A 22,939-nucleotide genomic window follows, 5' to 3' on the forward strand; every position below is an offset into this window, starting at 1 on the left:
AATCCTAGTCTCAAATAAATGTAGGGTTTGTTTATTTATTTATTTCTTGTGAAACTGTATCGACCATAAACTGTAGAGTGAGAATCTAAACTCCATGGAACGTCACAATGACATTTAAGAAGGTAACTTCTCTGTAGTCTTTTAAAACTCCAGTTTCTTTCTACCTTGAAGATTATAGCCCTTATCTGTATGCCCTGCTTAGCTAAATCATGTTATATCTGTTTTTGAACAGATTCTAGGGTCAGATATTAAGAATCTGAGGATATAATAGCCCACCAGGCTTCATGTTACATGTACAGTAAATGTACAGTATTTCATTGCTTTTAGTGTTGACAGCCGTTCATCGCTGGAAGACCATCAAAACATGAAGTGTAGTGTGGTGTATTTTGTAGAGGAGTGTAACAGATGCGTCAAAATATTGTGTTGATGGGCAACATTTAAAGAGGTTTGTAAGCCACGCTGAAATGTTGCTCAAATCGATTACTGCAGAAAATGCCCTTTAATGCTATACAGCTGGTGGTCAAATAACCTACATATGTTTTTTTCCCTTTTAGCAAATGAGTAATCTGTCCCAGTGGTAACCCTCTTAAATGATTAAAGGATCATTCTATCATCCTAGTTATAGAACATGTGCCCTGAAGTAACAATATTATTGTTTTTGCATACAGCTGTTTGGGTGTTAAAGATGATGCAAAATATGTTGTTCCTTTTAGGGACACTTGGGTATTTAGTAATTAACAACTTACACAAATATTTGCTTCTGCTTCCTGAGGTCATGTTTAGGGTAGGGTGTCATGCTGGAGCGTTTAAAGCGATGTGTCACAAAAAAATCTGCATTTGTATAAAGAACACCTCCAGTGACAAGGTTTCTTTTTAATTATTAAAAGACAAGTGTTACAGTAGAATACATATTATGCACGGATATTAATATGTCTGCTTTAAAACTGCAGTTTAAGGCAGATTCAGACAATTCAGGTTTCTGTTGTCATAAACCTAAGGAACCAATTCTATACACTTTAAGGGCTTTCAAGTTGCAGGTTTGGGGGTGGGGTGGAGTGGAGGTACAGGTGGGGACTAATGTATGCAAAGATATACTTGATATATAATCCACTTTTAAGACATTAGGGGATTTTGTTTTCTGAGATTTTAATTCCTCAACATGTAATTCGGATGAAGAGTGGTGAGATTTTAGGGGTTTATTTGTTTAATTTATGACAGGAACAGAGTTTCACTAGAAATGGTTTGGCTCTTTTATCTCCAGGAATCTTGCCTCGTTTTTGCCGTTTGTTTTTGTGTAATGACTGTAAAAAATTTGTAACTGTCAAAAACGTAGTTTTATCATTTTCAAATTAACAAAATAAAAGTCCAGTCAATGAAAACAGAAAAGGCACACTTCAGACACCAAATATGTCATTGACAGTTGGCCCAGGTTAATGTTGTTGGGGGAATCTTTCTGAAAGTAGGATTTTGGTGAACTTTTATTGTGACCGATTCCAACGCTTGAGCACGCCTGAGAAAGAGGTTTTCGTAAGACTATATTTTTTGTATTATATTCTTTTTGGTCCTACCATTAGCAAAAAAATAATAATAATAAATCCTGAATTTATCCGCCGAACTATGAGTAGGTTTCTACCGTTCAGGCATCTGTGAGGACACCTGCGAAGAGTAGGACCCGACGGAGACGCAGCAGAAGGTACGTTAGCTCCGTTTTGAAGGGGTATTTTTGTGCCATTTTCCCAGTGTTTCAGTGACACCATTTAAAAAACGCAGTTTTTCTGGTTTTGTCTTACAGACCGTATTTACTCACTTCATCTGAACTTTACAAAGTGTCGTGTTGTGGCCTGTCAGCTAGTGTTTATTTTCACAGCGGGATATTATATGTGGACAATGAAATGTTTTATCTGTAAAATATACCTAGTGATAGCCTTGTAACCAAACAAACAGTCCGCTTATTGTTTCTGGAAAATCTGCATAAACATATGAACGGAAACTAGCAATTTCTTACACAGTGTAACTTACTCTTTTTATTCATTGCGGAATCAGAGAATATTTCCAGTTAAAGTCAAGTGTTTTACCTAGTTTATTCGCCCCAGACGGTGAATTCAGCCAATATCATGGCGGAGCACTTCTGCTTTGAAACTGCGGTGTACCAAAGACACCGTTTCCGATGTCATAAACCTAGGCAACCAATCCTGTCAACTTGCATAAAGAATTAATGTAAAAGTGTTGAGTCACAGCCAAGCCATTTTAACGCATGAGGGGATTGTTTATTCTTTTTAAACATGTAACACTGATGAATGGATATGTTTAAGATTTACATAAGAGAAATTAAGATTCAGTAATAATATAACGTTCTGTGTCTTTTATTTTCCACCCTAAAAAGAGAAATAAATAAATAAACATTGCGTTTTCAGAATTGTTTTCTAAAGAAACTTGCTGTAAAAATGGTCCACACCTCTGAAGTTTAGTCTTAGAACTTGGCTGCAATTTCTGCGCTGAATGATCCAAATAATTTCAAGTTCATTCAGTCATAGTGAGGTCTTTAGTATGGCTGGTCCATTCTGAGAACACTTGCATTTTCTTTTGTGAATTTCATATGGTCTTTACTTGTTTTTATTTTATTTTCCTGTTCATGCAGCTGAATTATAATCATACACAAGATAAGATGTAAAATATCCTATGCCAAATCCATTAGAGATTGACATAGGGCCCACCACACTCTCTTCCAGTTGAATCTTACACCTCAACACTAAGGTTGCTGCAACTGGCTATCCTTAACAACTACGGCCCAGCTCATGAGTACCCAAACCAGCTACTGTATCAACCTCATCACGGTGGTGTTTCACTGAATTAAGCCCACAACATCTCCAGAAGGCTCAACAGTGAAGTCTGGCACACCAGACACACCCCCGTCCAGGCCAGCTTTTACGCTTTACCATCAACAACCGTAAATCCACACTGGTCTCCATCGTGACTAAGGCTGTACCTCGCCCCATTGGCACCGTTAATGCATGCTCAGTGCAACCAGTTCCATGTGAACTTTACATGCTACATCACCAACATTCCCAATAGCACCTTTACAGTACATTTCCCCAAGTAATCTCTGCTCTCCTTATCCACAACCACTGCCTAGATCTTTCAGGTGTTTCTGATAACTCCTTCACAGCTGCCCAGGGATGTGGACGATTTGGCCACAAACCCTCTAACACCTATCTCCACAGGTCTTACATGTCCCTGCCACCTGTGTCTCCATGTATACAGACCCAGTGACAAACTATCTTTACAAGCTGATAGAATATGTTTCAGCGTGCCAAACCCTGTACGTAATCAACAACTAGGGTCTGCACCTACCCACTGTCCAAGAAAATATCACCTGTAACACATTGCTTATTTTTGGCTTGAAATGAATTGAATAATATCCAGATTCTGACTTTTGCACAGAAAAACCGTCAATATTAGTCTCATAAACCAAAAAGAAAAAAAAAATCTGAAAATACTTATGTCTATCATACAATGAAAAGAAGGGTCTATAATAGTTGTTGTTCCTTTAGCTCCTTTACGTCTGAACCAATGTACATTTATGATATTAGAAAAAAAGTACACCATTTAACAGAAGCCAGTTTTGTTTATTTTTTTAAGTTGTAACCTGTACGTCCAGCTTTATCTGCAGATTTAATCAACAGACTGCCTCACGAACGGCATATCCCACCATTTCTTAATTTACATGTCCTTTAGCTGCCTATGGTATTACATTCGTGTGATTTTATTCAAGCTGCTTTATGTTGTCTCATTCAATCCTAGTCCTTTGGCAGCACTTTTTAAATAAATTTTATGTTTCCAAATCCAGAAACGATGTCAAACACAGATCATGGCCAGTGTGCAAATGCACACTGTTATTATTAATATTATTATTATTATTTTATGGCTAATCCAGAGCTGGCCTTGAATAAGAGCATTAATTGTTCTTCCAACTTCCCAGAGCTGATTTGCCTTTGGATTAACAGGAAAAAAGCTACATTTCTAAATAATAGAGGATCATCAGTGTGGTTAATATGATCCATGGTGGAGATGTTTTAATAGTCCTTAATAACTCCTGCTGAATTTCACTCATATGTTGGCAGATTATTTTGATCCCTATATTTAATATATTTAGTAGGGATGCACTGATATGAGAATTCTGGGCCATTGCTTATACCTGGTATTGCTGATGTTTATATCTCATTACAAGAAATTGAGATTGGATCCCACTAGATTAGCATTACAGAGAAATGTAAAATGTATCATTAGAGTTAAAAATGCAATAGTATGAATTAAATACAAACAGTTTAAAACAATAACATCCATCCATCCATTATCTGTAAGCGCTTATCCAGTTCAGGGTCGCGGTGGGTCCAGAGCCTAACTGGAATCGTTGGGTGCAAGGCGGGAATACACCCTGGAGGGGGCGCCAGTCCTTCACAGGGCAACACACACACTCACTCACACACACACCTACGGACACTTTTGAGTCACCAATCCACCTACCAGTGTGTGTTTTTGGACCGTGGGAGGAAACCTGAGCACCCGGAGGAAACCCACGCAGACACTGGGAGAACACACCACACTCCTCACAGACAGTCACCTGGAGCGGGAATCGATCCCACAACCTCCAGGCCCCTGAAGCTGTGTGACTGTGACACTACCTGCTGCGCCACCGTGCCGACCCAAAACAATAACATAATACACAATATTATTACAATAAATGGGACATTAAATATTTTATGTTTGATATTATTGGAAAGCTTAAATTCCAGTCTCAGTGAAGTTGCAGTAATTATAGTATTATACAAAAGTCTGTCGATACCAGTACGGTTCCATTATCATTGTGCATCTCTTTTCAGTGCATATGTACAGAAGAATTTGCAGCGTCAGTACATGTGGGGTTACTTTTGTATTGTTTTATCCGTTGTTATGCTTGTCTCTAGATTCTCCCACTTAACTGGGTGTCCTTAAGGTCACTTATAATTATTATATATATTTTTTTTCTTCCACGACAGACAAGCCATGGCCTCTCGCCGAGCGCTGAAAGCAGTGCTCATTGACCTGAGTGGAACTCTTCACATTGAGGATGCTGCTGTACCTGGAGCTCAGGAAGCACTGGCGAGGTTAATCAAAACATATGGCTGGTTGCTACATCTGGGAATTTCACCCCCAACTGAACTGAAGCTAGTGTTTGGTTTTGTTTCAGGTTGCGGCATGCTCCAGTAGCTGTGAAATTCGTAACTAACACAACAAAAGAGTGTAAGAGAACCCTGCATGAACGACTACGCACGCTCAATTTTGACATTGAAGAGCAGGAGATCTTTACTTCTTTGACTGCAGCTTGCAACTTGCTGGAGCAGAAAGCAGTGAGGCCCTTGTTGCTGGTAGAGGACAGTGCAATGGAAGATTTTGCAGGTGAGTTGTAAACAACAATTTACTAAAACAGATGATCCGCAGCGAGACTAGGTTTTGCAGGGTTTTTCTTTGTTTGGCCACATTTAATTCACTCATGAAGAGTTGTATAATCAGTTACGGATCCCAACCTTTTGATTTCAGGCAGAAAAACACTGTGCTATATTAAGCTGCAAGACCGCAACATTAGTTATGTCGTGTTTTTACTCAAAGTCCTACCCGGTCACACATTTTTGAAGTTCTTCAGGTTCTTTCTCTTCGTCCCAGGAATTGAAACCTCAGATCCTAATGCTGTTGTGATAGGCTTAGCACCCGACCATTTCAACTACCAAATGCTTAATAGTGCTTTCAGGTGAGAGCTTAAGTCATATTGTTCTTTTGATGTAGGAATATTAAGTACATTAGTTACATTTTTGCATGTCTGTATTTTTTATAAGGCATAAGAAAATGGTCAAAAATTACTTCTGTAAATTTGCCGTTTTGGAGATACCAGGAATTGTTGTTACAACAAATATATGAGAACTATTCTCAAAGATGTTAAAATATTTTTTATAAGAAAGTTGCAGAGAGCAAACACAAAGTGATATTTTTTTCTCTCTTTGTCATTAGGCTAATTCTGGATGGTGCCCCACTCATAGCCATTCATAAAGCCCGCTACTACAAAAGGAAAGATGGACTGGCCCTGGGGCCTGGGCCCTTTGTGACTGGACTGGAGTATGCCACTGATACACAGGCCACTGTAGTGGGCAAACCGGAGAAAACCTTCTTCCTGGAAGCTCTGAGAGACCTGAACTGCAGTCCAGAGGAAGCTCTGATGATTGGAGATGTAATTATTACTCTTCATTCATTGGTTCGCTGCACGATTTCTGCATATTTTGTTAATTAATGAAGATTTTGCCAAGAATAACAAATAAAGTTCATGTTGCACTTACAGGATGCTAGAGATGATGTTGGAGGAGCTCAAAATGCAGGAATGCTGGGAATCTTAGTCAAAACCGGTAAGATTATCATTTTTAAAAAAAAAATATGTCTATTCCATAAGCTGTTTTTGATTATTTATATATTTTATACTTCAACCCAAAGTATAACAGGATTATTGTATTAGTTTAGTGGTATATTATATGGTAACTGAGTTTCTCTCTCTCTTTTGTTCAGGTAAATACAGAGCTGGTGATGAAAGTAAAATAAACCCTCCTCCTCACCTGACTTGCGCCAGCTTTCCAGAAGCTGTAGAACATATCCTTCAAAATCTGCTAGAATCTCAATGATTATTAGGAAGCTTTAGGTAAATAGTACATTAAATATTGCATTGTACGTGAAAGGACAAGATAGTACTATGACTTTTGTAAATATGTAATAAAAAGGAAATGAAGTTTAAATAAGTTAATATCAAATATATGTTGTTGATATGTTAGGGTCACACACCAGTCCTGTTGAGCTTGTAATTCATATTTCAGTCTAATTCCTAGTTGGCAGACTCCTCATGGCTTGTAACAACACCTAACAGAACAAGGTTTTTGGTTTAATGCTTGTACTTTAGAAATAAATATTTAACAAAACACACTTCAAATACATATTTTTTTGTTAGTTTTTATTTAAAAAAAAGTGTACATGTCCTGTTATATAGGTTGATCCTGTGTGTGCGTGTTGTGTTGTGGTTATCCTGCTTTTGCACGTCTAATCCACACTGGTATTAAGATGGCTAGAGCCCATCTGGTATTAATACAGAGTCACAGTGAAAAAGTTGCATTGTGTGCAGTTGTTGTTGTTGTGATAACAGTTCAGGTTGTCAGCTCAGACAGACTCATATTCTCTCTCCCAGGCAGAGAACCTGTCCGTCAGCTTCCTGGCCGACGGTTTGGTGTGAGCTATCACCTCCAGGAAATCTGCTGTGGTCACCGTTTCTAACTCAATAAACGGCATGTCGCAGTGACCTGTAGAGACACACGATTGACCTGGAGCTGTGTGCTGTGTAAGAGGAAATTGTAGGGTAGAAGCAGTAGTTTACTGTAATTCATGTAAGGAAACGTATGTCTTACCTTCGCTGTGATTCTCTAGGGCATCAAAAATTTTCCGGACAGGCCTCATTGCAGCTTCTTTACAAACAAGTCTGATATCTGAGCCAGAGTAACCTTCTGTTTCCTTTAATAATAACGGATCAGAATCAGGAAGATTAGCTATTTACACATTTACTCGTTTTTGATGTTGAGATTTCTATAGATGTTTATTAGTCATGCTTTCAAGCATTATTTCTTGAATTAAGATAAATTATCTGCATAATATTCTGTGTCCGCGAGGGTTTCCTCCGGGTGACTGTCTGTGAGGAGTGTGGTGTGTTCGCTGTGTCTGCGTGGGTTTCCTCCGGGTGCTCCGGTTTTTTTCCGAAAAACACGCGTTGTTAGGTGGATTGGCGACTCAGAAACTGTTTGTAGGTGTGAGTGAATGTGTGAGTGTGTTTTGCCCTGTGAAGGACTGGCGCCCCCTCCAGGGTGTATTCCCGCCTTGCTCCCAATGATTCCAGGTAGGCTCTGGACCCACTGTGACCCTGAACTGGATAAGGGTTACAGATAATGAATGAGTGAATGAATATCTGCGTAATATTTAGAGTAAAGTACCCATTTGGTAGAAACAAGGGAACTGGCCTAAAACACTGTAGCAAACAATTATCATATACAATGCTGAAGCCATCTCTTCTATGGTAGTAATACAGCTCAAGCAGACAGGGATATAGGAGAGTAATCACACCATTCTACAAGCTCAAAATAAAAAAAAAACTGATTTGTTTTCCCACAATGCACCTTTTACTCCCCTCACATTTGTTTAAGAACCATTTGAACAATTAATTTTTGAAGGACAATGTATCCCAGATTTGTTCTTCAAGCCAAATAATAATGATGGCAGCTTTTTTGTGTGGCTCACCTGTGCAAGAATGTCGTAGGCGAGTTCAGTTCGGAGCTCCACTTCTCCTGTTCTGCTGACTGTAGGAAGCCAGTGCTGTATCATTGCTTTTCTAGCTGGACCAGAGGGAAGACCCACTAGTATCCTTTTCTCCAGTCTCCTCAGCATGGCATGGTCCAGCTCCCTGAGACCAAGAGAGAACACAGAGTGTGTTTTTAAACTGAATTGAAGCTCTAAGAACGATCTGCTGTATGTATCATATGCACTATATTAAAGTGGTCTCACCAGGGCAGGTTTGAGGCAGCCAACACAAACACCAGATCATTGGACCGAGCCAGTCCATCCATCTGAACCAGCAGCTCAGTCTTCATCCTCCTGCTGCCTTCATGCTCAACTCTTCCAGCAGAAGAAGGGGGGAGGAGTGACTTGTAAAGACCTCTTAGAAGCTTTGATTTTTCACTAAGTGTTCTTTTAATTCTTTTCAGTAGGCTCTAAAAGGAAATTTGTCTGGTCTTACCCATGTGCACCTCTTTGTCCCATCACAGACTCCAGCTCATCCAGAAAGATGGTGGATGGAGCATGATACCTTGCTAATTCAAACAAAACCTGTAGAGAAATGCCAAGAATGTGATTAATGTACAGGTGAAAATTATGACTTTTTTTTTTTAAACAGCTGCACTTTCCCTTTCGTGTGTTTAGTAGACAGAAAGAAAACACCCACTGACCCGAACCAACTTTTCAGAGTCTCCTCTCCACTTGCTGACAATACTGGATGCTGAGATGTTAAAGAATGTGGTGTTGCACTCAGTGGCTACTGCTTTTGCCAGCATAGTCTTGCCTGTCCCTGAGATTTTTCAAGAGTAATTTACATTAGCATTCTAGCAGTTTAACAGTGCAAATGAGATAGATACAAACATTCCAATACTTACATTTTATTATAATTAATAACAATTAACTATGAGAAAGACATTGGCTTAACTGAGGTAATAAATTCAACATCATAAATACATTTGTATCGCAATATTTAGATAAGAAATTCTGCAGAAATAATAGCTCAGGTTTGGACTTACAATACACCCTAAAATACCTGACTATATAACTGTGTTAAATCAGCCAATAACAGTATTGCACATTTAGGGTTGAATGCTTCTGTTGACGTTAGGTCGTTACAGCTGTTCATACTTCCAAAAACTGTTTAATATCGTCATTTCTTTAATTGGGAGGTCCTGATTGAACCTCTCCAATGTTCAATTTAAAATAACACCCTTTATTAATTTTATTACTTCACTTACAATTCAATTTACAAGAAATGATACTGTAATATGGCAAGTGCTTCCAAAATTTGAATAGCTAGCCTATGTAAGTGGGTACTCTTTTGTTTTAACTGGGTGCTCTTTTGTTTTAACTGATACATTTATTTGTGACATCACAACCATGACAATGTCTACATTCCACATCGTTTATTCCAAAAACAGCAAGGAATAGTAACGTGGCCCATTTAGTTGAATTTGTTATATATATAAATCTATATATATATACTTTCCTGGTGGCCCATAGAGCAATAAACCTTTCCATGGAGAGAGAATACCTGTGAAGAGTTGAGGGTACTGGAGAAGAACGAGAAAATATACAATTCACATTTAAGATTACAACAAATTTGTATATCAGAAATCATATAATTATTATCAGACATATGGACTACTTAATGTGTCAGGCCTGATTCCTTCTTATTTACTCCTGTCTTTGTCTTAACCACGGGGGAGTCTCCCAGGTGCAGACCCTAAGCTGAAGCTGCTATAAGCTGAGACAGAAAGTTAGCTACTGACAAATGAAAGCTGTAACTAAGGATATTTAAAGTCAACTTGCGACATCACAGTTCCTTCAGAAATAAACTGCTCCACTGTTATTAACTAAATAAAGACAAATACTTTAGATGTGGCCTGTGTGGCAGGGTCCCTTGGCAGATTTGTCATCGGTGCAGAAGACAGGAATGAGTAAGAGATGGTGAAAGGCAAGATTGGGTGGTATTCAAGTATGGATTTAGTGTCAACTAAAGATATAACTGCTCGCACTGTGCTTTCCTCTAGCCTTTAGTGAGATATTCACAATCGAAGTGCAGTGGCAGCTTGAGAAATACCACAGTGTTTAGCAGGCTCGCACCTTAATGGGGTAGACGACAGCCTCTTTGACTAATCGTTTGGCAGCCTCCAGGCCTATAATGTCGTCCCATCGCACGTTGGGGTTGTGTAAATAGATTTCCTTTAGGGGACGACAGCAGAGAGGTGGAACATAACAATTCATTAATATCTGTTCTTTGTGTGTGTGTGTGTGTGTGTGTGTGTTATTGTACAAGGTTCTAATGTGCACACATTGGCTATTTCTCAGTAAGTTACAAAGACATTAATAAAGACAGTAGTTATTACAGGTTATGCTTAAACAGGACTGTATTATGTACAGTTATGTGCAAACGATTCGGCACCAATGGACAAAAGACTTTTAATGCTCAATTACTGTTTACTTGCTGAATTTAACACATTGGACAAAATAATGAAACATTAAAATGTGTCCAGAACAAAAGTCATAATTTAACAATTACAATTTTTTATGACAAAAAAGTATGTCTTACTCTGCTAATAACAGCAGCTAACTCTCTCATCTCATGGTTCATTCCATAGAAGGCACTAATGGGCTTAAGCAGCCGCTCCTGTGCAACAACAAAAAGAAATCACAAGATGTAGGTCGATATTTTGAAGAGCAGCCATAATAATATTATCACTGTTAATAAGATGTCTAATAAAATACAGCCTAGAGTAACAGATACACAACACTGCAGTGACACTGATGTGGTGGTAGTGTGTTAGTGTGTTTTGTACTGTTGTGAATGGATCAGACACTTCAGTGCAAAAACATTGAGTCAGCTGGATCCTGTGAAAGGGGGCAAACAAAGTATACAGAGCAACAGATGGACTATAGTCTGTAATTGTGAAACTACAAGTGCTCCTGTGTGGTCAGTGGAGCTGAAAGAATGGACAGTGAGTGTAAAAACAAGAAGGTGGTGTTATTGTTATGGCCCATCTGTGTATTTTCTTAAGGAACAACAGCTTATTCCCTAATATTCAACAAAATATCAGCATTTCCTTATCATCTTTATCAAAGGACAGTGCACTTACTGAAGGATCTTGATAGCTGTTGGAAGCAATATCATTAGAGGTTCCTTTAATTGCATCCTGAATTACACACCTGTAGTCAGTCTGTACACAGAAGAATATTAATGTGCTTCAGATTTGTTGTCGAGAAACTTGTGGGGATGTCTGGAGCGAGGTTTGATATCAAAAGGCATTTACCTTCTTCTGTGTAGCCTCTCCAGCTCCATTCCTGACGATGGAAGACACATTCAGGCCAAACCCTGTGCTCTCTGCCACATACACGCCACCGTTCTCTTGAAACTAAGTAGAACAGCTGTGACATGAGTGTGTGAGCTTGGTGAGACCTGGTTTATAACCACTTTATGAATAAGGAGAATAAACTCACACTGCTAGATCTGCTTGAGTCCTTCACAGCTGCTTTAGACTCAGGCTTTCTAATACTGTTCCTGGACTGGGGCCGCTGAATGGAGGCAATTCTTGGCAGTGTTTGGGTTGTACATGGGGTCCTGTCAGATAGGAACATAAGTAGCTTAGTGCAGAGTATAACAGACTTTGCTTTCTGCATAACAATCTCAAGTAAGCTCACCTCTTTTTACCACTGCTTCTCACAAGTCTATTATCCCCTGTGTGGAAAAAATAGTGCAGCAGTTTAAACATTAGTGCCTTTTAGTGTCTTTCAGATGCAGATATTTACTATATATTCATTCATTCATTATCTGTAACCGCTTATCCAGTTCAGGGTCGCGGTGGGTCCAGAGCCTACCTGGAATCATTGGGCATAAGGCAGGAACACAACCTGTCCTTCACAGGGCAACACAAACACACACACACATATTCACATTCGCTCACACACACATACTGACACTATTGGTTCGCCAATCCACCTATCAACATGTGTTTTTGGACTGTGGGAGGCAACCGGAGCACAAGGAGGAAACCCACGCAGACACAGGGAGAACACACCACACTCCTCACAGACAGTCACCTGGAGGAAACCCACGCAGACACAGGGAGAAAACACCACACTCCTCACAGACAGTCACCCGGAGGAAACCAACACAGACACAGGGTGAACAGGCCACACTCCTCACAGACAGTCACCTGGAGGAAACCCACGCAGACACAGGGAGAACACACCACACTCCTCACAGACAGTCACCCGGAGCGGGAATCGAACCCACAAGCTCCAGGCCCCTGGAGCTGTGTGACTGCGACACTCCTTGCTGCACCACCGTGCCACCCTTTGCTATATATAATAAAATATAATAATCCCACCTACCTTGTTCGGGCAGTTTCTTTGTTAGCTTGGGATATTTTTGGAACTTGATGAAATAATAACTTTCATACTCCATAAGAATAGTGTCCAGGTCAATGTTATCACAAACTTCAAAGCGACGCAGTCCAAAATTGCTGTCCTGCTCTAGGGCACTAGCAGCATCCATGTATCTGTACAGTGGTTAATAACAAGAGATACTACATAATAAAAATTTAAATAAATAGTCTAATGCTTCAAGGTAAGATAAGTTAGTACAGGCAAAACCTCACCCTTCCTCCATTAAATGATGATAAATCAACACAAGCAGGCTTCTTCGTCTTGCCTCTGTTCTCTGTTCATCCTGAAAAAACAGACGGTTTAGGGTATCTGTGTTCACACATTTTTTCTTGTTGTGTAAACCCTGTGAATTTACCAAGCTACCAAATATTTTAAAAAATTCAGTGTGTTTACTGTGATTTATTATGCTTTAATTGCTTATTTGTGGAGATTACTATGATCAAAATCCTAAATAGGTGTTCATCAGAGGGTTGGATTCAAAGGTTATATTTTCCACAAACTTTTATTATATAGAACATGTTTAAATACATTATTGAATAGAATAACTGAAATAATTATAAACATATGCTACCAAACTTCTTATCCTTTGCATATAATTACATATCAGGTGAATTATTGAGTAAACTATTATTAAATATTGAGATATTTGTTTACAATAGTCTACAATGCGCCACAAGATGGCGCCACATCTCCGCAACAAGAGGGGTGAGCGGGTACCATAGCAACAAGAAACTCAAACGCCTCAGTGAGACGCAAATTTGGAAATGTTCATCGCTAATACACATAGAAACAACCATAAAAATAAACCACAGCTGTGGTATAAGAATGATAAAACACGAATAAAAAATATTTCTGTGAACGTATGTATATGTAACGGTACACTACGTTACTTTGCTCACTTTACAGCTGGCGATAACTAGTCAACGTTAGCTTAGCTTCACTTTAAGAGACCCTCAGATAATAGTAAAATGAGATGCAATTACATACGTTACTTTTTTTAAAAGCTAGTTTTCTTACCGCTTCTCTCGCCTGATTTGCTGTTTTTATAGCCTGATAAGACAGCTCCATTATGCTTCTAGATGTGGAGGAGCTGTAAATAACCGGCCACAAACACGCATGGGCTGGTAGTGGTAACAAGTACTTAAGAGTTTTTACTTACTAATACTAGATTAACTATTTTGTCCCTCCTCCCTCATTGATTAACCCCCTAAAAACATATCTAAAATCGATCTAAAACTATTCCAAGAAAAACAATCCCAATGCTATGACGTAATCTACACATTCACCTTCAATGAATACACGTGGATCTGCATGAAATTAGATTCAGCCTCTAGCTCAAACCACCCCTCCACCACTTGCCTGCAGCTCCAAAGCCCTGCCCTAATTGGGTGAAATTAGTTCCTTAGGTTTATGACACAAGAGATCCTTTGCTCTTTAAATACACCCCCTTGAAACGGTTTATGGAACAATACTGGTTCAAAGCAAAATTGCTCACCCATGGTATTGACACAATATTTTACAACGTATTTAAATTAAAAGCAGAACTCTCTTTCAAATTTCTGCATAGTAATTTTGCCATTGACGTGATCAATCTGAAAGCAGTAAACTAAACAAATATAATGAAAATATGTACAAAACAAAAAATGGATCTTAAAAGCCTCCTTACTTCATTGAGCAGACGGACAATCTGAAAATATTCAGGACAGTAAAAATTAATGAGAGCTGCACTTAAGTAAAACATAACTAATTACTACACACCTCTGCTGAAAACAAATTAAATTTACACTGGATTATTCAGAGGGGCGGATTATTCACACAGTGGTGCAGCAGGTCGTGTCGCAGTCACACAGTTCCAGTGACTCTGTGAGGAGTGTGGTGTGTTCTCCCTGTGTCTGCGTGGGTTTCCTCCGGGTGACTGTCTGTGAGGAGTGTGGTGTGTTCTCCCTGTGTCTGCGTGGGTTTCCTCCGGGTGACTGTCTGTGAGGAGTGTGGTGTGTTCTCGCTGTGTCTGCGTGGGTTTCCTCCGGGTGACTGTCTGTGAGGAGTATGGTGTGTTCTCCCCGTGTTCGTGTGGGTGTCCTCCGGGTGACTGTCTGTGAGGAGTGTGGTGTGTTCTCCCCGTGTCTGTGTGGGTTTCCTCCGGGTGACTGTCTGTGAGGAGTGTGGTGTGTTCTCCCTGTGTCTGCGTGGGTTTCCTCCTGGTGCTCCAGTTTCCTCCCACAGTCCAAAAACACATGTTGGTAGGTGGATTGGCGACTCAAAAAGTGTCCGTAGGTGTGAATGAGTGTGTGTGTGTGTGTGTGTGTGTTGCCCTGTGAAGGACTGGCGCCCCCTCCAAGGTGTATTCCCGCCTTGCGCCCAATGATTCCAGGTAGGCTCTGGACCCACTGCGACCCTGAACTGGATAAGCGCTTACAGATAACGAATAAATGAATGGATTATTCAGAGGCAATTTACAAAAAATCATTAAAAAACACAAATTTCCAGAGCAGAACAGTACAAATTAAAGTTTTATTCTGGAAAGGCTGGACAGTATTGAACATCATTCACTCAACATTCCTTTGACAGAATTATTGCCCAACAAAAAATGAAGGAACAACTGTTATTCAAAATAACTAAATATTCAGAGTCTAAAGTGACTGATGATTTGTAAGATGAAAAACTGTAATACTTCATACCTCGTTTAATGTTGACAAATTTTAAATGAACAAAAACCTAACAGTTGTGTTTTCCGCAGGATGGACAGGTAGATTGTTTTTTTCCCCCACAGTACCAAGAGTACTAAGAATATAGTGCTAGAGTCACACTGCATTTTAGTTTACAGTAAGTGCTTTGCAGAAATCCACTGTGTTGTCAGTTCTCAGCCACCTAAATTTGAACTCATGAAAATGTCTTTTGGTTACGTGACAACATTAGGAAAGTACAGCAGTATACAGTATAGCACCAGGGAACAAGGTGGTCTTCAGAAGAATCCAACCTCAGTCAGGTAGGTGTTGGCTTCTAATAGCATTCCCTTGATGTACACACGGAAGGTATGGCCTAGTGTCAACAAGTCCTGCGTGCTGAAGACTGTGTCAGCCAGAGCAAAGCCCAGTGTGGATGGAATGAATCCTCTGCCATACTCCACCATCCAGGTCCCTGAGGTCCACTGTACTGATGTAGCTTCTCCGACCGTGTGCACTACCGTGTCACCTGCCAAAACAGAAGAAAACTGTGTTTCAGCTTCTATCAGGAGAAGAATGTATGCAGTTTTGTGATTTCCCTATTTTAACAGCTTGTTAAATCAGAAGTTAAAGAGTCTGAGGTGTGCTAGATGTGTGGGATTCCCTGGACTGGGATTGGGAAACACTATGCTTGTGCAAAAAAGTACAATACCAATACTATACCTGGGTAGTATGTTTCACTTTTTGTTGTTCCCTCTTTCCATTGTCGAAAGGTTCCAGAAATTATGGTGTCCGATATTTCTGCCCAATATCGACCTGGACAAAAAAAGGAGTATTGTTCAATTCCAGTATACAGGTACAGTGCAGCCAATTAGCTTTTTGCTATAAATTTCAATCATTCATTAATTCATTCATTATCTGTAGCTGCTTATCCAGTTCAGGGTCGCAGAGGGTCCAAAGCCTACCCGAAATCACTGGGTGCAAGGCAGAGATACACCCTGGAGAGGTTGCCAGTACTTTGCAGGGCGACACATATTCACACCTATGGGCACTTTTGAGTCGCCAATCCACCTACCAATGTGTGTTTTTGGACTGTGAGAGGAAGTCTGAGCACCAGGAGGAAACCCACGCGGACACAGGGAGAACACTCCTCACAGACAGTCACCCAGGGTGGAGTTTGAACCTACAACCCCAGGACCCTGGTGCTGTGTGACAGTGACACTACCTGCTGCACCACCGTGCCCCCCTGCTATACATTTACTGTAGAGAATCTCCATTTGAACGTTGTGTAGTCCAAGCCTAGGCTTAGTACATTCTGGGAAGTCATTCTAATTTGTCAGTACAGAGAAGGCTTGCTTCTGAGGTGTGTTACTGCAAGCTTATCTAGAAAGTCTTGTTAATCCAGATTAGATCTGAGAGCAAAGCCTAGTTACCCGTTCTAGGCCTAAACATGTTATCTGATCTAAATGTGATAGACGAGAGGAGTCACCTGAGTGTCCGCTCGTGTCCACGGCAGTTCCAAAGAGCAGCACATACTCAGTGAGGGAGGCGTGGAGCAGACACATGGAGCCCATCCATCCGCCGGCATTTACAAACACCCACTGCAGGTCTTCGTCAGGAAGGATGTGGCCTGGGTATTGCCTCCGCAGCTCAACCACCACCTTAGCAAAGGCCTGCTCATGGTCCTGACCTATGGGACATGGACAGACAGACCCCAGAAAACAGATAAAATATACAAGCATCTCACTAACCTAATGGAAAACAAACAGGTCAGTCAAAAAGACAACTGCAACTGCAAATCATTCATTCATTATCTGTGCGCTTATCCAGTTCAGGGTCACGGTGGGTCCAGAGCCTACCTGGAATCATTGGGCGCAAGGCGGGAATACACCCTGGAGGGGGCGCCAGTCCTTCACAGGGCAACACACACACACACACACCTACAGACACTTTTGAGTCGCCAATTCACCTACCCACATGTGTTTTTGGACTGTGTGAGGAAACCGGAGCACACGGAGGAAACCTACACAGACACAGGGAGAACACACCACACTCCTCACAGACAGTCGCCCAGAGGAAACCCACACAGACACAGGGAGAACACACCACACTCCTCACAGTCACCCGGAGTGGGAATCGAACCCACAACCTCCAGGTCTGGAGCTGTGTGACTGCGACACTGTTTCCAAATCACTGTGACCCATTCTGAGTTTAAAATTCAGTTCCTTAAACCAAACCAATACACATCAAAACAAGAACAGTTTTTAACTATGTACAGATTTTCTAAAATATAGAATTCTCATTAGGTCTTATTCCATCTTGTACAGCTGTAGTACAAAATTCCCAAAGATATAGAGTTATAAACATTATAAACAAGAAACAAGCAGTGCAGCAGTCTCCCTCCAGCTTTAGTCTCAGCACATTAGATAATTTGACAGACAACATAATATGAGAATTATGACCAAAACAGGGCCCATGTCTAATCTATTGCACAACAATTATGATTAACTACTATATAAAACAGCCTCAAGGTCCAACAAGCCAAAGCTGGATTTCTCAGTGAGCCAGATAAGCCCAAAGCGTGAGTCGTCCAATAGGAAGGTCTTCTACCCCTTCTCCGATTGGTTAGACTTGACTTCGTGTTATCTGGCTAACATAAGAAGTCTTGTGTTTTGAAATACACTCCCCCGGACTTGTGCTATAGTAAGATTACCTGCGTACTGTTTGGCCAGTTTGGCGACGTCCTCTTTGGTAAAGACGTATTTTTTATTTGCCATCCAGTACTGCAGACACTGTGCCAGTAAGACCATCACTCCCACCGCCACCACGAGTTTAAGCACTTTAGTGGTGAGAGACATTGTAAACACGACTAATTTACGCACAGATCAACATTAAACAAACCACCACTAACCGCACATCTGACCAAACCGAGTTCAACAGACTAAACCCATCAGTCCCGCTCTCACAGCCCGCTCAGCACCCGCAGCAGGAGCAGGGTGAAGAGGCCAGAGAGCAGCCGCACCACGGTCCGAGCTCTCACAACCAGTCTGACCAATCAGCGCTCGAGCTGGACCCCAGTCAGCCAATCACATACTGTAGAATATAGACTAAGGAAGCGCGCCATGCCATGGCGCACTTGTGAACGTCAGCACGGCGTACAGCATACGCAGCATAACACCCCCCCTCAGCATTTTTTTTATTGTTTCGTTTTTTTGTTTATTATTCAAACTTTGTGTATCTTATAGAAAATGTAAACGAAGAGCAAATAATCTGCACTTTTCTTAAACCAACTTTCTAATATACTCGTACGAGACGAAGGAGACTGCGTATTTTCAACGCAAAAGTGTTGTATCAAAGCTTTAAGGGATTAGAGTTGAAGGTGGAATCTCAAATGTCATACTGCTCCCTTCATAGGGCACTACCTAGGGCATGAAACTAAGTACACCAAAATGTTAGTCGGAGTATGGTACGTGTTTTTTTTATCTACACTCTTCCGAAGAACCCTTTACTTACTCTCACATAGTACACTAGGTAGGGAGTAGGACGCCATTTGAGACACAGCCAAGCGTTTGAAGCAGCAAATGAACACGCAGAGACACAGAGAGAGAGATAGAGATAAATTGAACAGACTTGAGATAAACTGCACAGACTTTGGAAGACTGACCTGCGCTGCACATACATTCATGCCGGACAGGAGCCTAATATCAGAGATTGTTTACGTTTAGTTTCAGAGTATTAGGAGACAACTGAACAATTAGTGAAATATGGAGAGTGAGAACAAACTCAAGTTCGACCCCAGAGGTAAACAGTCACACTCCCACTACACTTTTACTTAAAGGACGGTGGTGTCAGTTGGCTTTCTGCTGGCAAAACACCTTAATATCTCGTTGAACAGCGTGTGTCACGCTCTTAACTCGTGACAATTCTCCGGAGCAAGGTTCTGCATTTCATCTATAAGTGTGCACTTCCTAGCACAACATCCATGGATCTTGTTATTGTATTTTTGAATGAGCTGAAATATGTATGAATCCAGAGAACATTCTTTATTCTTTGGTCTGTTTCTAAATGAACCTAGGACGATAACTGAAATAAAAAAACACACACTTATTCACTCAAAGACTCACTTTTGTGGGCAGATTTGCATAGCCAATGCACATATGAGTTCCAGAGGAAACGTACTCAGACACAGGGAGAACACAATAGACTCCCCACAGACAGTGACTCGAGGAAACGACCAAACCCAGGACCCCATGATACTGTAGTTGTGTATTAGAGATCTCCTTGTTTTTCCCCTGTGACAAAGACCATGAGCATAAAACGCATAATTCATAATCACATCATGTAAATTTGTTACATAAATAATAACATGTAATACAAGAACACAGCATCCAGTGGAACATTTTGTTTAACATGAATGAATGATGGTGTGAGTGAGGTAATGATTAAATGTAAGACTAAGTGAAGGAAGGAAGCTGTGAGAATGTAAGTGAATAAAGCAGCAGGTAGTGTCGCAGTCACACAGCTCCAGGGGCCTGGAGATTGTGGGTTCGAGTCCCGCTCCGGGTGACTGTCTGTGAGGAGTGTGGTGTGTTCTCCCTGTGTCTGCGTGGGTTTCCTCCCACAGTCCAAAAACACACGTTAGTAGGTGGATTGGCGACTCAAAAGTGTCCGTAGGTGTAAATGTGTGTGTGTGTGTGTTGCCCTGTGAAGGACTGGCGCCCCCTCCAGGGTGTGTTCCTGCCTTGCGCCCAATGATTCCAGGTAGGCTCTGGACCCACCGCGACCCTGAACTGGATAAGGGTTATAGACAATGAATGAATCAATGAATATAAATGGAAATATTTAATACCCTCTGTTGGATCTTGTCCGTTCAACCCTATTCTATGCCTCAGAGCACCAGCACCTGCGATACAACCCCCTGCAGGACTCCTGGGTTCTGGTCTCGGCTCATCGAATGAAGCGTCCATGGAAAGGCCAGGTGGAGAAACCGTCTGAAGACGATGTCCCACGACATGATCCCAATAATCCTCTCTGCCCTGGGAGCACCAGAGCTAATGGAGAGGTCAGTTTAAACCCGTGTGTGCGTTGCCAGTGAAAAGGATGGTGGTAAAAATGTCTCTTGGGGGCTTTCAGTTTACAAAATTATTCAATTTGAGTACATTGCTATGGTGTGGTGTTTTGAAAGATTATTTTGTATATGAAGTGAGAGAACGCCTGCAAGGGATCTGAAATAAAGGAGTATTCACTGATGCATTGCACAGATTCATTTATATTTTCCTGTAGAAGTTATTCTTTTTAATTAAATATTTCCAATGTACTTTTAGGCTTATATCACTTGGGAAGCATGTTATTATCTATCGATTCAGCTGTTTTTCCTCCATTGTCTTCTGTATCTGTTTCTTGATACTGAGCAGCTTTTAAAGAGTTTGCTACATGAGCAACTTTGTGAATCTTCTCCTGAGACAGAAAGTCTAGCCCTGGGCACTGTGGTCTTTTTTAGTGCTCAGGTTTAAAAAAAATAAAAAAAATAAATAAAAAGAAACTCCCTCACTGAGGAAACTGATGTGTCTGCATTCATTATACCCTCTCTTCTGACTAAGCAAAAGAAATGATGATTTCTCAGTTTCACTCCTCACACTCTCCATTTGTCTTTGTGATTTGCACAGCTATGAATAATTCTGGGCTTACTGGGCTTTTTAAATACACTCTTAAATATGACAGATGTCCTTGGCTGATTCTTCTACCCTGCATATTATTTTGTAGCTAATCAAGGGTGTTGGTGAATAGCATTAAGGAAATTCTAATTAAATATTCCACTTTTGAGCCCACATTATTTACAGTTTGAAATATGTAAATGAAATATTTAAAGCAGGAGAAAGTAGGTTAAAAGGTTAAATATATTCAGCCAGTTCTATTTTTATTGCAGGTGAATCCCGAGTATGACAGCACTTTTGTCTTTGAAAACGATTTCCCCGCACTCCAGCCGGATGCCCCTGACCCAGGTAAGATGATAAGTTCCTGCTTCTGGGATCTGAATGGTTAGTCTCAGACAATAATGAAAAATATATACAGATATATGTAAATTAGCCTTTTGAAAGCAGTGTTTCATCATGAACATCCGGTCTGTGTTTCACAGGTTCAGATCATCACCCGTTGTTCCAGACCAGACCTGCAAGAGGAGTGTGGTAAGAACATATGATCGTCTCCTGCAGAGGAAGCATGGGTTTAGTGTGAGGGCTCACACCACACTGAAAATGTATTGATAAAATGGAATAAATAGCATTCGACTTCCGTAACCAGTAGAAAACGTGGGGTCGGTGGCAGTGAAGGAACAGCACTGTCCTCCTCCATTAATGAGAACGGCTGAGGTGCCCTTGAGCAAGGCACTGAACCCACAACTGCTCCCTGGGCGCCGGGGTTTGGCTGCCCGCCGCTCTTGGTGTGTGTTCACAGCCCCAAGTTTATGTTTTGTGTGTGTGTTCACTGCCAGAGATGGGTTAAATGCCAAAGATATTTTTGTTGTATGTTGTGCAATGACAAATTAATTTCACAATTTATTTAATTTCAAAATGAAATGACTACTTCCTCAGTGGATGCTGCATGTTGGTGAATGCCTGCGTATCCATCATTTCTTCAAAAATGAAGTGTATTAATAGGTTTCTCCCTCATTGCTGCAGAAATAACCCCTGCTCTTCTGTGAAACCTTTACACTACATGTTTGACCCAGGTGGCAAATTCAGGTCCAGAAACTCTTCTAAGGCTGTTTTGAAATTATTACCATTAACTATTCAAGAATAAACAGTAATTTAATTAAATATTATTAATTTAAGGGCGGCACGGTGGTGCAGCAGGTTAGTGTCGCAGTCACACAGCTCCAGGGACCTGCAGGTTGTGGGTTCCATTTCCGCTCCAGGTGACTGTCTGTGAGGAGTGTGATGTGTTCTCCCTGTGTCTGCGTGGGTTTCCTCCGGGTGACTGTCTGTGAGGAGTTGGTGTGTTCTCCCTGTGTCTGCGTGGGTTTCCTCCGGGTGCTCCGGTTTCCTCCCACAGTCCAAAAACACACGTTGGTAGGTGAATTGGTGACTCAAAAGTGTCCGTAGGTGTGAGTGAATGTGTGTGTGTTGCCCTGTGAAGGACTGGCGCCCCCTCCAGGGTGTATTCCCGCCTTGCGCCCGATGATTCCAGGTAGGCTCTGGACCCACGGTGACCCTGAACTGGATAAGGGTTACAGATAATGAATGAATGAATTATTAATTTAGCTTATTATGATGTTGGAACATTTCTGTGAGGGTTTTATTGTCTCCAACAAGAAACCAAATAGTGGACACAGCAGCACCGCTGGACATTTTAGAAAGATGCCATTACAAACCTTTTTTTAAAACAATGACCATAAATTGTAAGTACAAAGTGTTACCCAATAACTGGCTCAGCTCTGGGCTTGTATTCCATCAGACGTTTATTATTGG

The 22,939-nt window shown here is 40.9% G+C and overlaps 4 protein-coding genes across 12 annotated transcripts in view; 2 read left to right on the forward strand and 2 right to left on the reverse strand.

Moving 5' to 3' along the window:
- The first annotated feature begins 1,162 nt into the window (after nucleotides 1-1,162).
- hdhd2 (haloacid dehalogenase-like hydrolase domain containing 2) lies at nucleotides 1,163-6,989 on the forward strand. 2 transcript variants are annotated; one of them, XM_066651002.1, is made up of 9 exons: nucleotides 1,163-1,180; nucleotides 1,461-1,521; nucleotides 1,626-1,693; nucleotides 5,037-5,144; nucleotides 5,228-5,436; nucleotides 5,701-5,785; nucleotides 6,043-6,259; nucleotides 6,368-6,431; nucleotides 6,589-6,989. In XM_066651002.1, the coding sequence occupies exons 4-9, from the start codon at nucleotides 5,044-5,046 to the stop codon at nucleotides 6,699-6,701; spliced, it is 789 nt and encodes a 262-aa protein (XP_066507099.1). In that variant the 5' UTR covers nucleotides 1,163-1,180; nucleotides 1,461-1,521; nucleotides 1,626-1,693; nucleotides 5,037-5,043; the 3' UTR covers nucleotides 6,702-6,989. The 2 variants fall into 2 exon arrangements, with proteins under 2 accessions (XP_066507099.1, XP_066507100.1); XM_066651003.1 differs by lacking the exon at nucleotides 1,163-1,180 and having other exon boundaries at nucleotides 1,497-1,527.
- Nucleotides 6,990-7,022: 33 nt separating this feature from the next.
- Nucleotides 7,023-14,202, reverse strand: katnal2 (katanin p60 subunit A-like 2). 3 transcript variants are annotated; one of them, XM_066651008.1, is made up of 16 exons: nucleotides 13,828-14,202; nucleotides 13,023-13,093; nucleotides 12,757-12,923; nucleotides 12,064-12,100; nucleotides 11,863-11,983; nucleotides 11,676-11,777; nucleotides 11,502-11,582; nucleotides 10,958-11,035; nucleotides 10,492-10,590; nucleotides 9,874-9,938; nucleotides 9,057-9,174; nucleotides 8,849-8,937; nucleotides 8,617-8,727; nucleotides 8,353-8,515; nucleotides 7,473-7,575; nucleotides 7,023-7,367 (listed from the first exon to the last, which is right to left on the reverse strand). In XM_066651008.1, the coding sequence occupies exons 1-16, from the start codon at nucleotides 13,876-13,878 to the stop codon at nucleotides 7,228-7,230; spliced, it is 1,596 nt and encodes a 531-aa protein (XP_066507105.1). In that variant the 5' UTR covers nucleotides 13,879-14,202; the 3' UTR covers nucleotides 7,023-7,227. The 3 variants fall into 3 exon arrangements, with proteins under 3 accessions (XP_066507105.1, XP_066507106.1, XP_066507107.1); XM_066651009.1 differs by having other exon boundaries at nucleotides 7,023-7,401; XM_066651010.1 differs by having other exon boundaries at nucleotides 12,757-12,950; nucleotides 13,828-13,868.
- A 1,110-nt stretch (nucleotides 14,203-15,312) lies between these two features.
- Nucleotides 15,313-18,536, reverse strand: sigmar1 (sigma non-opioid intracellular receptor 1). Its single transcript, XM_066651286.1, has 4 exons — nucleotides 18,187-18,536; nucleotides 16,963-17,163; nucleotides 16,197-16,289; nucleotides 15,313-16,002 (listed from the first exon to the last, which is right to left on the reverse strand). Exons 1-4 carry the CDS (start codon nucleotides 18,329-18,331, stop codon nucleotides 15,773-15,775), a joined length of 669 nt encoding a protein of 222 aa, XP_066507383.1. The 5' UTR covers nucleotides 18,332-18,536; the 3' UTR covers nucleotides 15,313-15,772.
- A 497-nt stretch (nucleotides 18,537-19,033) lies between these two features.
- galt (galactose-1-phosphate uridylyltransferase) overlaps nucleotides 19,034-22,939 on the forward strand; it is a 159,672-nt gene continuing 155,766 nt past the window's right edge. For 4 of the 6 annotated variants that reach the window (XM_066650843.1, XM_066650842.1, XM_066650846.1 and 1 more), the window contains exons 1-4: nucleotides 19,036-19,274; nucleotides 20,366-20,535; nucleotides 21,400-21,475; nucleotides 21,610-21,658. In XM_066650843.1, the coding sequence (XP_066506940.1) occupies nucleotides 19,238-19,274; nucleotides 20,366-20,535; nucleotides 21,400-21,475; nucleotides 21,610-21,658 (332 nt within the window). In that variant the 5' untranslated portion in view covers nucleotides 19,036-19,237. Of the gene's footprint in view, nucleotides 19,275-20,365; nucleotides 20,536-21,399; nucleotides 21,476-21,609; nucleotides 21,659-22,939 lie in introns of all 6 variants that reach the window. The other 2 variants (XM_066650845.1, XM_066650844.1) reach the window with 1 other exon arrangement.

The sequence above is a fragment of the Hoplias malabaricus genome, chromosome 18 (genome assembly GCF_029633855.1).
Source record: "Hoplias malabaricus isolate fHopMal1 chromosome 18, fHopMal1.hap1, whole genome shotgun sequence".
In the NCBI taxonomy this organism is placed as follows: domain Eukaryota; kingdom Metazoa; phylum Chordata; class Actinopteri; order Characiformes; family Erythrinidae; genus Hoplias; species Hoplias malabaricus.

Bases quoted from the DNA above. Each gene is read 5' to 3' on its own strand.
- katnal2 (XM_066651008.1), bottom strand. From the start codon at position 13,878: ATGGAGCTGTCTTATCAGGCTATAAAAACAGCAAATCAGGCGAGAGAA. The intron at 9,175-9,873 runs AAAGTATATATA...AAAAATCTCAGG, and splicing joins TTGCTCTATGGGCCACCAGG to GACAGGCAAGACTATGCTGG. The intron at 8,516-8,616 runs GTGAGACCACTT...TCTTGGTCTCAG, and splicing joins GCTGCCTCAAACCTGCCCTG to GGAGCTGGACCATGCCATGC.
- sigmar1 (XM_066651286.1), bottom strand. From the start codon at position 18,331: ATGTCTCTCACCACTAAAGTGCTTAAACTCGTGGTGGCGGTGGGAGTG. The intron at 17,164-18,186 runs GTAATCTTACTA...CATGTCCCATAG, and splicing joins ACTGGCCAAACAGTACGCAG to GTCAGGACCATGAGCAGGCC. The intron at 16,003-16,196 runs GTATAGTATTGG...CTGTTTTGGCAG, and splicing joins AAGTGAAACATACTACCCAG to GTGACACGGTAGTGCACACG.
- hdhd2 (XM_066651002.1), top strand. From the start codon at position 5,044: ATGGCCTCTCGCCGAGCGCTGAAAGCAGTGCTCATTGACCTGAGTGGA. The intron at 5,145-5,227 runs GTTAATCAAAAC...GTTTTGTTTCAG, and splicing joins GCTCAGGAAGCACTGGCGAG to GTTGCGGCATGCTCCAGTAG. The intron at 6,432-6,588 runs GTAAGATTATCA...TCTTTTGTTCAG, and splicing joins GGGAATCTTAGTCAAAACCG to GTAAATACAGAGCTGGTGAT.